Source organism: Sinohyriopsis cumingii, chromosome 7 (genome assembly GCF_028554795.1).
Source record: "Sinohyriopsis cumingii isolate HCF-2022 chromosome 7, ASM2855479v2, whole genome shotgun sequence".
Classification (NCBI taxonomy): domain Eukaryota; kingdom Metazoa; phylum Mollusca; class Bivalvia; order Unionida; family Unionidae; genus Sinohyriopsis; species Sinohyriopsis cumingii.
Genome location: NC_142967.1, coordinates 45,178,170 through 45,191,883, shown reverse-complemented (window position 1 = coordinate 45,191,883; position 13,714 = coordinate 45,178,170). Strand labels below are relative to the sequence as shown.

The 13,714-nt window shown below is 36.6% G+C and overlaps 1 protein-coding gene across 1 annotated transcript in view; it reads left to right on the top strand.

The window, feature by feature from the left end:
• Positions 1–12,103, top strand: part of LOC149795124 (nucleoporin Nup37-like) — a 30,861-nt gene extending 18,758 nt beyond the window's left edge. Inside the window, exons 5-7 of the mRNA XM_089964830.1 lie at positions 3,121–3,305; positions 9,078–9,213; positions 11,666–12,103. Of these exons, the coding sequence (XP_089820956.1) occupies positions 3,121–3,305; positions 9,078–9,213; positions 11,666–11,782 (438 nt within the window). The 3' untranslated portion in view covers positions 11,783–12,103. The remainder of the gene's footprint in view (positions 1–3,120; positions 3,306–9,077; positions 9,214–11,665) is intronic.
• The last annotated feature ends 1,611 nt before the right edge of the window (positions 12,104–13,714 follow it).

Genomic DNA, 13,714 nt, shown 5'->3' with positions numbered 1-13,714 from the left:
AGCATCTTATACCACTCTGCCATGAAAGCCCCTCAGATCTGTATCTTAAGACAAGCATCTTATATCACTCTGCCATGGAAGCCCCTCAGATCTTTATCACAAGACAAGCATCTTATACCACTCTGCCATGAAAGCCCCTCAGGCCATAGGTATAAGTCTCATATGAAAGACTAGAAGTGGGAGATGGAACCTGTGACAACTGGATTGAAAGTGCAGAATGTTGCTGCTAGGCCATCAGTGATGATTATGATGCTGTTGACAATACAGTTAACTGCAATGACATTGATTTTATGAGTGCTCTGGGAAAAGTGATTCCTTGACTTTCATCCATTTTTTAAAATCTATGATATAAAAATGTTTGACTTGCTATATTTTTTTATAATTTTATATTAGTCTTGAAACAAGGCTTAAAAATAAGACATCGGTAACTGAAAAAGATGTTCTTACAAGAAATGATATAGTGTAAAAGTAGACAAATGATGCAACATCACTTCCATAGGCATCATTGTTTTTTTTTTTGACAAATCATATAAGTTTACCAAAACATTTATTGGTAAAAATAATAACAATGAATCATAGAATACAAGAATTAACTATTATTCTAATCAAAAGCAGCATGCCTGAGAACAAAGAAAAATAGAACCCAAAAATTCCATCCATGAAAATTGTATTAATATTTTTCTTCACTAAATCTGAGTATACATAACAATTTTCATGCCAAAGGTGTGATGGCAATGAAAATTAATATTATTGTTATCTTTAATTATGTCCACACACGAACAAATTAGCAAGACATATTGATCACTTTAGGAAACACAGAGTTTAGTAAGGATACAAATTCATGATTTCTGTATTAGAATAGAAATATCTATTATAAAATCTGTATTCATCGATGTTATATTAGTAGGTATTAAGAGACTGATCAATGACATCTACAAATAATATTAGCCACCATGAAAATCTGTGATTTCACAGTATCAGAGACATACTTGGCTGACAGACAAACAAACAAAAGGACAAAAGACTGATTATAATGAATGAATACAAATACAAATATGCAGTAGATTATATGATGTAAATGAATTCAGTAGATTACCTCCAGCCAGCTGTCATTTAAATCGCTTCTGTCCCCAACCCAATATTAAAATTGCTTCTACCGCCCACTAACCCATAGCCAGAAATTATGTTAAAAAATATACTTCTGTAGGGGGCAGTGTTTCTCGATTAAAACACATCTGACAGTGGATCATAATTTTTTTAAATTGCTTCTGTTGTGGGTTGGTTGAATTTGAAAGTGCCTTCCCCCTGGGGAGTATATGTTTTACTGGAACAGCCCTGAATGGATGATCGTTACGACTACAGATATTTCTCCAAATGTCTCGTAATGATATCCACTTGGTCCTAAATGGAAGTGGTGCCAAGGCAGTATTTGTACAACAGTGGTTAATTTGAAAATCTTGTTAATTACTGAAGAATCTCAGAGATGGTGTCAACTCTTGATATTTAAAAGGAAGAAATGGTCCTATCTTGAATTCTGGTAATTCTTTTCACGGAGTAATCTGTCCCTTCAAAAGATTTGTTTCCTTTTTTCCTTTGGGTTGCATGCATAAAGTTTCTTTTGCCGAACAATGATTTTAAACTGATCTGATTCCACTGGCTAGGGATTTATCTTCCTACTTTGTCTGACTTTCCCCACTCATTATTTTGCCCCATTATAACAGTTATAGAACATATGTTGTCAATTTTATGCCCCATTGTGACAGTTGTAGATGCATATTTTGTCAGTTTTATTGCCCTTGTCCATGCATATGTATATCCATTTGTCATACCTATCGCTCTGGTGGCTTAGAGTGTCTGCCTTGGATGCAGGAGGTCATGGGTTCAAACCTCGACCGAGTCATACCAGAGACTTATAAAAATGGTACTAACAGCAGCCTTACTAGGCACTTAGTGTTAGGTATGGTCAACCTGGTGTCAGGATAACGTGACTGCATGAGGCATCATGCTACATGTCTGCGGCATGAAGCCCCAGTGCTAGACATCACTATAAACTGCCACACTGCGGACATCGCAGCGATATGACTAAAAGATTTTTAAAGCTACGTTAAAAATCCAAATCACACACACACACATTTGCCATACTATGGTAAGGTTTTGTGTTTAAGTCTTTTCTAGCACTTTTTGGGAGTATCTGTAAACACATTTCTAGTGACATTCAGTTTGATTTCCAATAAACAGCCACTCTTTTCTATACTATATTGTGTTCCATCACATGGGTGGTTGGTCCACTGTCTGGCTGTTTTATAAAGAAGGGTTTCTTGGGATTTTAAATTTGTATGTCTTTGTTGTCCGCCGACCAAAGTCGACAGTGCAATATGAGGAGGATAGTTATGTGAGCATAGACTCTCCAACAATAGATGAAAGCCTTATAGCGTGGAAGGATGAGATTTTTGGTTATTTGATTCGAAATCCAGAAATCTGGTTTATATTGTGTAAGACAAACAGTTGACTTCCTGACAATAGTCAGTGGATAATTCTGTCAAGTTACTGTTAGTGTTTCACATGGACCACTGTTATGGATGACATGTAAATTGTTGCTTTGGTCATATCATATTTGTACCATTTATCTGCCAGAGATGCAGATCCCTAGATAGTTTTCTTAATTGTCACCTGCAGATTTGTTTTCATTCCTTGGTCATTTTCAGACAATTTCTGCAGCATTGATTGCACAATATGTGTAAACTTGTACAATACATAAAGGGTAGAATACCATATTTAGTGGGGAAATTCTACCTTGTATGAAAAAATGGGAATTTTTTTAACATGGGGGTATATAATTAAGAAATAAAGATTGGATTTGACAATATGATACACAAGCTTCTCACATTTGGTTGTTTTTTATGTGATTTTTAAGAAATTAGTGCGATTCCTGTGATCATACATTCAGAATAGATCCCTTATTTAATTTATATCAAAGTAATGTACTAATTAGTTGGAACAGCCTGTCCGTCAGGTTTATCATTGATTGGGGATTTGCCTCCTGCTAAGGTAAGGTACCTTGATTTGATACTGTTAGAAAATGGTAAATCCTGTTAATGTTCTGCTCTGTTTCTTTCCCAGATCCTTGTTGGTCTAAAGGATGGGGTTATCAAGATGTTCAGCCTAACAGGGCAGCAACAGATCATGTCTTTTGACTGTGGTGGACAGGTGCCCCTGAAGGAGGTAGATTGGTGTCATGGTAACAACCTTCTAATTGGTGCAGCAGCTGGACCAGACTGGTTTGTGTTTGATACTTCTGTCGCCAGGTTGGTTTATGTTTTTTTTTTTTTTATCTTACTGCATTATAGTTATATTCTCCCCAGTGAAGTTGGGAAGAGATGTAGCATTTTGCCTGTTCGTTCATGTCTTCATTTTTATGATCATTCATGCATTGGTGTTCATTCATTTGTTCATTTATTAAAACCTCGTGACAATTGGTTTATTAATGCATATCAGATATATCAAACTAGGTCAGGGTAGCCTAATTTCATGCTTGAGTGATTTTTGTATTTTCGTATGTTGGTTCATTACACCCTCAATATTTTGGACGTGTGTTTTACCTCATAGATGAAAGTTAGTATGTGAATACATCTTAACATGAGTAACTTGACCATGTCAAAACTGTCACTCTGATACAGTTTTTATGCTTGAGTGCTTTTGTTTTTTCAGTGATCTGTTTGTTGTTCTGCCCTATGAAAAACTGTATAGCGAGAACAGAGACAAACATGACTGACCTTTATGTAATCATTTATGACAACGACCACACGAATGGTAAAGATGGTTCTGGTAAAAAAGCCCACATGAAATGAACAAAAATACAAAAGAGTCTGACTACTGCTTTGTAAATTTGGCAAGTCAAATACATAGTGACAGATAGTACTGACCATAAACCAGGATAATGTACATGTCACAATTGCCATTGTAGTGCTGAGGTTAAGGTAGTGTTTGCTTCTATTATTTGTCTTTAAGGTTCATCATTATCATCTTGGAGTGAATGAAGTCTTTGCCTATTAAACCAGCAAGTGAGAATCATTTGTTTGTTGCTTTTTTGTTTGTTGCTTTTTTCCTCTGATGTTACAGTGATTACATCCCAAACACCAAGCTGTCTTCTATACAAGCTGACCTATGTTATACACTTTGTTTGTGGAATTAATCATTTTATGTCTTCTGTGAATTAAGCCATTGACATTTGTCTTTGAATGAATGATATCTGGATCAAGATGGCCGCTATCGCTTAACCGGCTTGAAGCAGCTGTTCTGTTTTTTTGTGCAGTTTTTCATGATATATGTGCTTGTTGCCTGTCTTCGTCTACGTTATTGTGTTCATCATGCATTGGCTGTTCAGTTTGTATGTATTTCTTCATCTCCTTGTTTAGACTATTTCTCTACTGTCTTGCTCCACTGCTACAACTTCTTTTGTTGAACAAACTGCCATCACGTGATACTCACCAGTCAACCTATTTATGCAATGATGGACCTTCATTAATTGCTTTAAATGACCACTCCTTGGCTGTCCACACTACACTAGACTAAACGAACTGGGACTACATTCATCATTACTTAAATGTAAACAGAAGCGAAAAAAGAAACATTTCAAAGCTGGCCAGCATAGAACAGGAAGAAGAATTCCAGTTATCTCCCATATGCCCTTTCCGGCTCAACAATTACAAAATTTGACCATTAATTTAGATAACCTAATTTAAATCCCTTTTAAATCATCAACCTTTGTATCAACTATCCAAGAGATACCTCTGCGTATTGCATTATTCAATGCCCAATCAGAGGAAACCGGAAAAGCACACAGAAATAGTTAATTTTATCAACAATCAGAATATCGATGTCTTTTTCCTGACAGAACCATAGCTAAAAACATCAAGGCAGTGAGTCCAAGTGTGCAGATCTAATACCCACAGGTTACTCCATCAAGCAGAACAACTCGATAACTGCCTGCGTTCGTTGCTCGACAAACATGCCCCAGCCACCAAGTGCAGAGTATCAATTCAAAAGTGTTCAACATGGTATAGCAGTGTTAGGGACCAGCTTTGCACTGCTAAAAGAGACCACCGTAAAGCTGAGAGGCTTTGGCTTTCCACCAGACTCACTATTCATAAGCAGATCTATGAAGGCACTAAGAAGAATATCACAAACATAGGCCATGCAGTGAAATCAGCCCACTAAAGTACTAAGATCATGGAAAGTTCCAGCTGCAAAGAGCTCTTAGAGATTACTAACAAGCTAATGTCAGGGAACCAATGTACACCACTTCCAACTACCTTCTCTCTAGTCGACCTTCTGGACCTGTTTGTAAATTTCTTCTGTGACAAAGTACAAACCTTTAGAGATAAGCTTGACAACACAATTTCAATTGACTCAACATCACCATACAGTTGGAATACAGAATTTCAGCGGCAACCATTAGCAGCATTTGAACCTGTCTCTATGGATTTAGTACATACAGTTGTGATGAAGAGTGCACCAAAGTCATGTGAACTTGATCCAATTCCAACATCACTACTGCTTGAGTGCTTAGATCCATTATTGCCATCACTAACTGATGTTATTAATACCTTTCTCTCATCCGGGGAATTCTCATCAGTTTTCAAAACTGACATCGCAAAGTTTCTGCTGAAGAAACCAACACTCGACCATAACGTTTTAAAGAACTACTGCCCAGTTTCTAATCTCCCATTCATATAAAAAATCTTAGAAAAGATAGTTCTATCCCAGCTTGTATCTCATCTGAATTCAAACAGTCTTTTTAGCAATGTACAATCCGCATATCACCCTTGCCACAGTACTGGAACTACTCTTCTGAAAGTAGTTAATGACATTCTCTCTGCTTTGAATAGTGGAAAGATTGCAGTCCTCACCCTCCTTGATTTGTCTGCAGCATTTGACACAATAGACCATGATATATTACTTCCCTGTCTCCAGCTTGTATTTGGCATTCATGATACAGCCTTACTGTGGTTCAAATCCTACTTGGTCAACAGGACACAAATTGTGTCTGCAAATGGAATACACTCCAGCTGAGACGCATCAGCCCCATTCACAGATATCTTTCAGTTGATGCCACTAAAACACTTGTGTGTTCATTAGTACTTTCAAGACTGAACTTTTGTAACTCAATTCTGTCTGGTTCATCTCAGTATCTACTCCAAAAACTTCAAAAAATTCAAAACACAGCATGCTTGGATCATATTTAGAGTACCACAATCAGAGCACACCTCCCCGCTGCTCTGTACCCTACACTGGCTATCCATTTGATCCAGAATCAAACACAAAATTTGTTCTCTTTGCTACGTTTCACTGATGGACTCCAGTCCAACATACCTATCCGACCTCACCCATGTGTATACTCCAGCAAGATACTTACGCTCCTCTTCTGACAATCGTATACTCATTATTCCCACTATGAAAACGAAGTCATATGGACAACATTCTTTTGCATATCAGGGCCTAGCAACATGGAATGAACTATCCACTGAACTTAGCCACAAAGACACAGTGATCCCATTCGAGAGTGCTCTTAAAACTCACTTTTTTTGACTGCAAGAACAAACTTAATTTTCCTACCTTAAATATTTTCAGCATGTTTATTATGTTTTCTAATTTCACGGTGTTTGTTTTTTGTAATCATATCATTATATATGTTTTTTATGTTATAGGTATTGTCTAATGTTGTAGAGCACTTAGAGCTTCAAAAGATTAGTTGCTATACAAAGTCAGGGGCCCCGAGTGGCCAAGTGGTCTAAAGCGCTCACTGTTCCAGATCACTGCCATCTCACTTCTGTCTGCGTGGGTTCGAGTCCAAGGCTCGGCTAGCGTGGGTATGTGGGAAAGCCTGCCAGTAGTTTCTCATCGGTTGGTGGTTCTTCCCTGGGTTTTCCAGGGTTCTTCCTCCACCAGTTATACTGGCCGCCATGTATAGCCTATCTTGTGCTGAAAAATGGCGTTAAACCCTAGAACAACAACAACTATACAAAGTCCTCTATTATTATTATTATTATTTTTATTCTGTTTTGGGATGAGATCATTGTTCTTTTTATTTCGTTAACTGTTAGCTATACACAAATGTCTATTTTTTTTCATATTTTCCAATGTCTAGTCAAAACCCTCTTTACAGTCGATATTACAACTGAGCACTAATAATGTTAACACCTAATACCTTAATAACAATGGAATAATCTGAGACTAAAAAGAGACCAATTTTAAATGCTGAAGAAAATAATTATTGTAACTAAAAGAAGTGAAAAAGTGCAGACCACTCACAAAATAACAGCTTAAATGATGGTAAAACAGATTTAGGGTGATTCATGTTTAATGATGTCCTTATTGCCATATAATTTGTTGTCAGATGAATGCATACAATATTTTAGCAAGAACTATTAATAAAGAATAGAACATATATACAGGGATTGTGTTTGTTTTCATTTAAATAGTTCTGAAACTGGACCTTGTACAAACCTTTTATGTGAGACCAACTGTCTTGATAGACCATTTTTTTGTTGGCTGAAGAGGTGGTCTCATAACAGGTTTTGCTGTAGTAGTAGTAGTAGTAGTATGTTAACAAGATTGTTTTAAATGCACTATTTAACTGACTCAGTACTATATGTGTACATGATTTTCTCTTCAAAATTTGTCTTTCACACAAGATTACTCCATCCTGTTCACTTTAGTTCATCCTATAAATTAAATCATCACTGACTTAAAATAATCATTGATGTTAATTTGTTTTGTGCACCATGAAAAAACACTAATTGAAGCTGTTTTATTTCAGGTATATATTTCTTTTTTTATAAACATATACTACCCAAGCTTAATTTAAAAGTCCTTTAACTGCCTCCCCAAAGGGGCCCTACCGATCATGCCATGTCAACTCTATGTGGGTTTGAATCACAGGCTCAGCCAATGTGGGTATATGAGAAACCATGCCAGTAGCTTCCATGGGTTGGTGGTTCTTTTAAGGGTTTTCCCAGGTGTTTCCTCCACCAGCTATACTGGCTGACATGTACAGCTTTTACTGCACTGGGAAATGAAGATAAGCTCCAAAACAACAAATACCTCTCCCCCCATGAGCTCCATCAGCGTCATCATCTTTTTATGTTCTTGTTCTTTTTCTTTTCATTTGTTGATTGGCTAGTAGACAGTGAAATATTTCAGCTGTAAATGCTTATTAGTGGCTGTTGGACATTATAACAAATTCAGTGCTGTATGTTTAATTTTTGTTTAATACGTCATCATTTTAATGTATGCAATATTATGCCTTGATTAACCACATTGGCCACATTATATAAGATAATCTTATTGTTAATGAGGATAGAGCGTGAGATAATCTCATGTTTGTTGCCCAATCTTCAATATCTCATTTTGATTTTATGTACTTTTTATGATGAGTTCTGTAAATAAATACTACATGTATTTCATCCAAACCAGAGACTAATTTCACTACTGATTGACAGTTTGCATATGACTATAAAACAGCACTGACACTGGAGATGGCCAACTTGTACAGATTGTATAAATCAAAAACAATTACCAGTTTCTTAGTTCACCTAGATCAAAAGACAATCAGCTGATGTAAGAGGCTTTTGATGAATAAGCAATCAAGTGAAGTCATACATGGCTGTTTGTTTGGACCTATTAATGGTAGATTCACCTGCCTTTACAGACAAGTTTTAAATATTGACTGACACAAGACCCTAATGAAAAGGGATGCAACTCTAATTTCTTTTTTCATACAATTTAAAATGAAGTGAACTTATTGAGTGGGGTGTACAGATAAGAGATTTCCATCTACCTAGCTTTGCTTTAGAAGTAAGATCAATATATAATTTTAAAAAAGTCTTTTCCTGCATCACACACACACACACACACACACACACACACATAGATATTTGATACATTTAATCTTTTGACTCAAAAGGTATGCATTGTAACTTGTATCATGTTGATGTGTATCACACAATGAAACATCTTCTATACATGTCCACATCAAGGTTCTAGAATAATTATATGCTGTAACTGTTTTGTTTCAGCCACTGTATTGACAAAAGACAAGGCCACCTTGAGGGAGTAAGACACTTAAGATGGTGTAAGTGTAAAGACAACCTTGTAGCCACTGTGGGCAGGCCAGACGGACAGATCAAGGTCTTTAATACTAAACAACAACAGGTGAATACTTGGTGTTCTTGTCAGAAAAAGTCAGGGCAAGTGGCAGAAGATTTTATTTGACTAACATTTTATTGTGTTCTGGTCTTCCAGAAAAGATATTTTTTTTTGCCTGCATAGTTACAATTGAGCCAGTCTTCAGGCTTTGTCTGGATTTTGATAGATTTTGTCAGAAACTCCGCTAATATACCATGAACAAATTTGGAGGAGTTTTTAATGGTTCATGAAGCACATTTGAGTGGATCATATGGCATAATTTGAAGTGGTCATACATCATCATTTAAGTGATTGATTCAGCATTATTCATACAGTATTATTCTGGTGGGTCATAACAGCATCTTTTGAGTGGTTCATATAGCATCATTTGAGTGCCCCATATAGCATCATTTGATTGGCTCATAATTTGAGTGGCTCAGAGCATCCTGTGAGTGGCTGATACAGCACCTTTTGAATGGTTCATATAGCATCATTTGATTGGCTCATATAACATAATTTGAGTAGCTCATATAGCTTAATGTGATTGGCTTATAGCATCATTTGAGTGGCTCATATAGCATCCTTTGAGTGGCTGATACAGCATGTTTTGAGTGGTTCGTGTAGCATTATTTGAGTGGCTCATAGAGCATCCTTTGAATGGCTCAGAGAATCCTTTGAGTGGCTCCGAGCATTCTTTGAGTAGCTCACAGCATCATTTGAGTGGCTCAGAGCATCCTTTGAATGGCTCATAGCATCATTTATGTGGCTCATAGCTTCATTTGAATGGATCGGCGTCATTTGTGTTGATCATGCAGCATCATTTTAGTTTCTATAAAAGCATTATTTGAATGATAAAAAATATAACATCAATTGAGTTTATCATGTGTTATCACTTGAGTGGATCATGTACCATAATTTGAGTGGATAATACCGCATCAGCATCAGTTGAGTAAGTCATAAAGTATATTAGATCATAAAGTACCATTTGCATGGTTTGTAAAGCGTACTTTTAGTGGTTCGTACAGCATAATTTGAGTGGGTCATAAAATATTTTTAGTGGATCATAAAGTATCATTTGAGTGGATCATAAAGCGTATTTTTACTGGATTGTTGTTGTTGTCGTACGGTTTAACGCCATTTTTCAGCACATGATACACTATACATGGCGGCCAATATTAATGGTGGAGGCAGAACCTGGGAAAACCCCGGAAAGAACCACCACCCCACGAGAAGCTACTGGCAAGCTTTCTCGCATACCCACATTAGCCGAATCCGAGACTTGAACCCACCCAGACAGGCGAGATGGCAGTGATCCGTAACAGAGAGCACTTTAGACCACTCGGCCACTACTGGATTGTAAAATATAATTTGAATGGATCATAAAGCATTTCTTTAGTGGATGATAGAGCATTGTTTGAGTGGGTCATGAAACATATTTTTGTGGATATAAAGTACCATTTCAGTTGATAATAAAATGTAAGTGGATCATACAGTTCTGTTTGAGTGGGTCATACAGCATAATTTTAGTGGATCATAAAGCATTGTTTGAGTGGATCATAAAATATTTTGAGTGGATCATAAAGCATCATTTGGCTGGATCAAAAAGCATATTTGTGATAGACTATAAAGCATTTGAGAGTGTCATAAAGCATATTGTTTGTGGATCATAAAGCATGATTTGAGTAGTTCATAAAACAATCTTTCAGAATGGAAACCTGGCATCTTTTGAATGAATCATAAAGCATCATTTGAGTTAATCATGCAGTGGGTCGCAAAGCATTATTTGAGTGCACCATACAGCATCATTTGAGTGGCTCATAAATCATTACTTGAATTTATTGTTCATTTGTTGACACTGTAAAGATTTATTGTTTATCAGAAGAGGGATATTTAGTTAAAATTTAAATCGTAGAATTGTTGAAAGGTTCGGGTTTCAGTACATGAATTAAATATTTAATTTTTACCAAATGACCTTTAAGTCATAGAATGTTTCTGACTTCACACAGGTGTTGGTAAACTTTTTGTGTACTGTTTATACTTATATGTGATTTGGTATTATATAGTTACAGTATCAAAAATAATAAATTGGTTTACACAATTTCACATACCGCTCTGATGGCCTAGTGGTTAGAGCATCTGCCTCAGATGCGGGATGTTGTGGGTTCGATCCCTGGCCGAGTCATACCAAAGACTTACAACAATGGTACTAACAGCCGCCTCGCTTGGTGCTCAGCATTAAGAGGTTAGTGTTAGGACCGGTCAGCCTGGTGTCAGGATAATGTGACTGGGTGGGACATCATGCTACATTTCTGCAGCATGATGCCCCAGTGCTAGACATCACTATAAAACTATCACACTGCAGACATCGTAGCGATATGACTGAATTATTGTTAAAGCTACATTAAAAATCCAAATCACACACACAACTTCACATGATGTAAATAATGCAGTACATTGTAAGTCTGTTCTCTTTAAATAGGTCCCACTGACAGTGACCCAGCAGGTGGCCTATGGCATGAGCTGGCATCTGATTCACCCCATTCTTGCTGTGGGCGGAGATCAAAAGGTTCATCTGTACATGTTGGATGCTGTTTAAATTCAAGAGAATTGTGGATGACTAGTTTCATGATGATGTGTATGTCATGTATTGATGGGAATGATCTTTTCCTCACCTGTAAATATAGTATTCCTGCATTTTTTTGTTGTTTCAAAAAGGATTGAACAAAGAGATTGGAAATAATTATACTTTGTTAAAGAGTCTACAAAGTTCATGTTGTCACCATATATTACAGAAACTCTGTTTCATACTGTTTTCCTATGGAATTAATAAATTGTGTCTGATGGTCAGACTCCTATACAAAAAAAAGTCATCATGTATCACAGAAGTTCTATTAAAGAATAAAGAAAATGCTACATTTTTGAGTATTTTTATTTTGTTTGATAACAAAATACAGTGAAGTTCATTAAATTAAAGATGAAAACAAAACCCTCCCTGGGTTACATGATTAATCTAATTAATATTTGACATCTCCATGGCTTTTGGGTTCGGCAGTTCATCACAGTCACCTTCCTGTTGCCCATGCCATCATGTCTGAAAGCCTGCACAAAAACAATATATATTTGCCAGGGCCTGAACTGAATATTTTGCTTTTGACTTGCTGGTCCATGACTAGTAGAACCCTAAATTGTCCAGGTCCGCATAAGTCAAGGACCGATCCAACAGCTAAATGCGACATGCGAATATTTTTGCTAGTGACTCACCATAAATGAAAGACAAGGGGACCAAAATGCAAACTCAAAATTCAGACAACCACATTATTGCTTATTTGATCATATAAATATTTGACTAACCTTAACAATTTCAAAATACCATATCATGTGATCATCCTCTCCATTGGTGGATCCTATTTGAATCTGAGTGTTGCAATTAACTGTAGCTTCAGGTCTAAAATTTCTCAACATCAAATGAAAAGTATCGAATAGCAAAATAAAATGGAGAATATTTGCAATTCAAAGCTTGTTCACCGAAATATGTCTGAAGATAATCCATAAAGTCAGTTAATTTGCTGTCAGACGATTCAAAAGTAACAGTTCACTTGGCAGATAGTCTGAGATTCCTCTTTACTTTTCCCACCCCATTTTAGATATTTTGACATTTTTGTTGTCAAAATATCTGATATGGGTGGGAAAGGTCTGAGGAAACTCGGACTGCTTGACAGATTGCTCACCCTTAGAATGTATGTGTCAAGTGCTGTATTTTCTCAGAAGAAAGCAGTCGGAGGGCAATGGTTTTGTCAGGACAAATATGAACTAGTTTTGGTCCTTCTGACATTATGAATAACTGATTGTGCACTTCGCTTGGTAAAGGCTCGGGCAGTCAGGGTCTTCATGATTGAGAAATGTTTTATTTACTTGCAATAATATTTCTGTGCAGGTAATATGCTATAGACATGCCTTTGTATAAGGCACTTGAATGATTGGCCGACTTGAGGTATGCTGAACATGCAGAACAAAACATAAACGAACTCTTTTCATCAAACTCAACCAGTGGCAAAGTCTTTTTCCAGTTATCCTGGAAAGTCAGATTAATTTTTATTGTTACCTTAAATTTCTGTCCTATTGGAACCTAGGATGGTTGATGTCCAACAGTGTAACACGTATTTTTGTAGACAAAGTCCCTCTGGTTGATTCATTCCTTCCGCCAGTAAATCTATACTTGAACAAACTCATAGCATCTAGAATATAAGGTAAGCCAATACTGTTGATGCTTAGATTTAGCTATGGTTGAGAGCAGACAAACAGCTTAGACTGGTAACCAATGTATTGCAGGCTAAATTTGCAGATTTCCAGTAATATTTCATTCCACCAGTTTCTCACTATCTATTGACTTGCACTCACATCAGTGCTCTTTCATGACTCTTCTCAGATGTTTTAAAGACTTTAAAAAAGTAGTTTTCTTAACTTTATAGGAACAAATAATAAGCAACTGCTCTGGTGGCCTAGTGATTAGAATGGATTTGAACCCTGG